Source organism: Spinacia oleracea, chromosome 2 (genome assembly GCF_020520425.1).
Source record: "Spinacia oleracea cultivar Varoflay chromosome 2, BTI_SOV_V1, whole genome shotgun sequence".
In the NCBI taxonomy this organism is placed as follows: Eukaryota; Viridiplantae; Streptophyta; class Magnoliopsida; order Caryophyllales; family Amaranthaceae; genus Spinacia; species Spinacia oleracea.
In genome coordinates this window covers 56911800-56915984 of record NC_079488.1, presented here as the reverse complement: position 1 = coordinate 56915984, position 4185 = coordinate 56911800, and the positions used below count along the sequence as shown (strand labels likewise).

At 32.5% G+C, this 4185-nt stretch overlaps 1 protein-coding gene across 1 annotated transcript; it reads right to left on the bottom strand.

The window, feature by feature from the left end:
• Positions 1 to 655: 655 nt before the first annotated feature.
• Positions 656 to 2299, bottom strand: LOC110781532 (protein FAR-RED ELONGATED HYPOCOTYL 3-like). Its single transcript, XM_056835940.1, has 2 exons — positions 1325 to 2299; positions 656 to 955 (listed from the first exon to the last, which is right to left on the bottom strand). Exons 1-2 carry the CDS (start codon positions 2297 to 2299, stop codon positions 656 to 658), a joined length of 1275 nt encoding a protein of 424 aa, XP_056691918.1.
• Positions 2300 to 4185: the final 1886 nt, after the last annotated feature.

Sequence of the window (4185 nt, the reverse complement as noted above, 5' to 3'; positions counted from 1 at the left end):
ATCGAACATGAAACCCTTCGTGTTTAATATGATATTCAATAAACTTAAAGCTACTATTCGCGTCAAGAATTAAAAAAACGCTTACTATTCAGGTTTAATATGATATTCAATAAACTTAAAGCTACTATTCGCCTCAAGAATATAAAAAAAAAAAACGTATAGCTTTACTGTTCTTGTGCTTGTTATGTGGAACATATATATTTTTACACTATTCTGTGTGATTGGTAATTTATTATATGATACCATATTAACAAATATGATCTTATAACATCATATAATACCTTCAACAAAAAAAAGCTACCTTAGGGAAGCTTGGAACACATGGAAATAAACTGAAAAATTAGGTAGCATTGTGGTGCCCATTGTGACAAGACTACAAGACGTATTAGTTGCAACATTTGATCACTTCTTAATAAAAGTGATCCTATTAAAACAACAATCATGATAATATAGCTAGATGATGGTGATTCCAAAACACAGTAGTCAACAAAAATATTCAGTACATCAAAACATGATAATGTAAATTATAAAAACTAACACAACAACACTTGTAAAATCAAAAGAAGGAAAATGGTATAGCTAGATAATGGTGATTCCAAAACGCAGTTGTCAACTAAAATATCCAGTACATCAAAACATGATAATGTAAATATTGTCAAAAGCCTGGATGCATAGCTGAATATTGGTTTGATCCTTGCGACATGTATGACTGTGAAAGCTGTTGCGGATTCCTCACGCTGAAGTTGGGATAACCTCTTCCAAGTGGTTGCTGGTTCAGATATATATTCGGACGATAATTACTGCTGCTGGGTGCGAAAAAGTTAGGATTGTATCCCGGATTGATAAAATTTCCGCCGTAATATTGATATCCACCGTAGTAAGAATCAGTTACACCAGCACTTCTACCAGCATCAACATGGCCTTGTTCTCCATTTGGCAATTCCTCATCATTCTCCTTTGCAAAATCGAACACAAAAGAGAAAATTCAATCAAAAAAACAGAATAATATGTTATGCAATATTATGATTTCTATACTTTGTATTAGTATTTGTACCACAATATTCTCGTCGTACTTGTATAAAATATAAAATAAACCCTATATATACATATAATAACAGAAAAAGATTCTATATATACAATAATTAATCTTTAAAAACAAGAATGAAGAACATAAACCCTTTTCTATGAAAAAATTAGCTAGCATAAATAGATTATGTATATAATATTGTAACATCGCAAAAACTAGAATGATTTATTTTGATGGACTACAATTTATTTTCTTTATTTGAGGTGTAGTCTAACGAATGGAATTAAAAGATCATACCTCGTCCATATCCTCGTCTGTGTCGTGCACAACATTTTTTCGCCTTTTCCTTGTTTTTTTCTCAGCTGGGTGCTTTTTCCTTTTCTCTTGAGCCCTACCTTTGCCTCTTTGGTCTATCGGATCTTTACTGGCCCCTTCAACTGGCACTGCGGAGCGTTCGAGGTGTTGTTTATTGTTTTCCTTTGGCCTTATCCTACGGCGGCCAAACACCCTCTTACTCGAAGGGTCCCACCAGTCCATAAAATCATCACCATCAGTCCTCTTAATACCAATTGTATCTTCGAGACTCTCACGCATTTTTTCAGTGGCTTCCATAAAAATCGAGAGTGTCTCACTGTTGTGCAGTGCCAACGTAGAAATGTAGTTGTTCCGTTTTGCTACCTCCCTACTGTTTTTCACTTGGGTTGAGTCATTTGGGTCATAATACTCAACCTTGATACTCTCGTAATCCCTAACTACGTTTTTCCTCCATCTAGTCAAAATGTACTTATCAGGTATAGAGTTGACATCCTGACAATGAATCGCACGAATGATGTGCCTGCACAAAATTCCCCGAAACTCAAAAAGCATACATGAGCAAGTAAACTCACCCATTTCTTTGTCAATGGTAACCTGAAAAGTCTTCTGCTTTGCTTTATGTACGGGGATTGGGATCTTCTCCACCGCATCATATAAGATTTTTGTGCCGTCACGGCCAGTACTCACAATATTTGTGTGCGTCAGACCCATCACCTCACCCCTCACCTCTTTAAACTTTGTATTGGTGTATGCCTTGCAGAACACTACCTCCGCAATTAGGGTGTTGTTATAAGTATATGGTTTATTTTGTGAGTCGAGATGTAACTTCTTTTCCTCTTCCACTTTTCCTCTAAGAGCTGCCTCAAATTGCTTCATGAATTGTATCAAACACGTGTTTAAGCCTACATATGTTTTGAAAAAGCGGTTCATTCCTTCATTCCTTTGTGATGATGACATTCCAGCCCAAAATGAGCTCCGCCAATAACCAGGGGCCCAACTGGCCCGAATACGATGAGTTTCATTTATCCATTTGTCGTTCTATCGGGCCCAATAACCAGGGGCCCAATCACCCGGCAATGGAAGCCGGAAGTATACGCCAGAAAAAGTTGTCGTCGGTTCTATCGTTGTGGGCCTTGTGGCAGCTAGTACTTCACGGCAAGGAGAGAAAATTTTACAGTACTCTAAAACCCCAAGATGAAGTTTGAAATTTTAACATGAATTATATTTATATAGGGACAATGTGACGTTTAAACTACTTCTTGGGAAATAGTGTTAATAAATTATATATACGTTTGAACTATTTGAATTTTGATCGTTCATGTACGAATTTTTTGGAGGGGTATATTTTAACTAAAATCTATTATGTTTTAAAGGGATCAAAAAATATTTAGTTATGAAAATATATTGATCCCATAACATGTGATAACATGACAAAAAAAATTCTAAGGTCAAATTTTAACATTTTGATCCCATAATTATGAATTTTATTTATAAGTGGGGGGCAGTGTTTAATGTGACGTTTAAACTTCATATGGGAAATAGTGGTAATAAATAAATTATATGCACGTTTGAAACTATTTTAATTTTGATCAAAGTTGCACGAATTTTACGTAAAATTCGTAAAATCTTTTTTGTTTTAAAAGGATCAAACAATAATTAGATAGGAAAAAAACATTAAAAAAACAAAATCCTAAGGTCTTATAGGATTCGAAACCCAGTGTTTCATGAAGTTTAGGAAGCGTTCAACTGTTCAAGTAACCAATATGATAAAGGGGTATCAGCACGTCTAATTTGCAATACAAATTTATTTGACTTAATAACGGATTCTTTTAAAAAGAATGATCCCATAAACTAATGTACTGATCGATTTAAAAAAATACAACATGATTTTAGTTTCTTGGAAAGGGTTTGTAGTACATAGGATAAATAAAAGCCATAATGATTGTGGTTTTATCGATTTTGATTTCTTGATGTAAATATTGATCCCAAAAATATGTGATATAAAAAAAAAAAAATTATATGCACGTTTGAAACTATTTTTATTTTGATCAAAGTTGCACGAATTTTTTGGAGGGGAATATTTTACGTAAAATCCTTTTTGTTTTCAAAAGGATCAAACAATATTTAGATAGGGAAAAAAACATAGAAAATGTATTTGATTTCTTTATGTAAATATTGATCTCATAAAACATGTGATATTAAAAAAAAAAAAAAATCCTAAGTTCTTGTTAGGATTCGAAACTTGGTGTTTTATGAACTTTAGGAAGCGTTCAACTAACCAATATGACAAAGGGGTATCAGCACGTCTAATTTGCAATACAAATTAATTTGGCACTTCAAATACGGATTCTTTTAAAAAGAATGATCCCATAAACTAATGTACTGATCGATTTAAAAGTAGGCGGATTTTTTTATGCAGTGACTGTAGTTAAATTATTGTGTTTTTTATATTATCTTTTAATTTTTTTTCTTTAATACAATATTTGTCTCTTTTACAAAACTACAAAATACGTGTACTATACTTCATTACAAACTTTTTTTTTTGAAGGTATTATATGATGTTATAAGATCATATTTTGTTAATATGGTATCATACAACAAATTAAACTACCAATCACACAGAATAGTGTAAAAATATATCAGTTCAACATAACAAGCACGAGAACAGTAAAGCTATAAGTTTTGTTTTTGATTCTTGAGGCGAATAGTAGCTTTAAGTTTATTGAATATCATATTAAATATGAATAGTAAGAGTTTTTTATTCTTGACGCGAATAGTAGCTTTAAGTTTATTGAATATCATATTAAACATGAATATTAAACGTGAATAGTAATCGGTCTGAT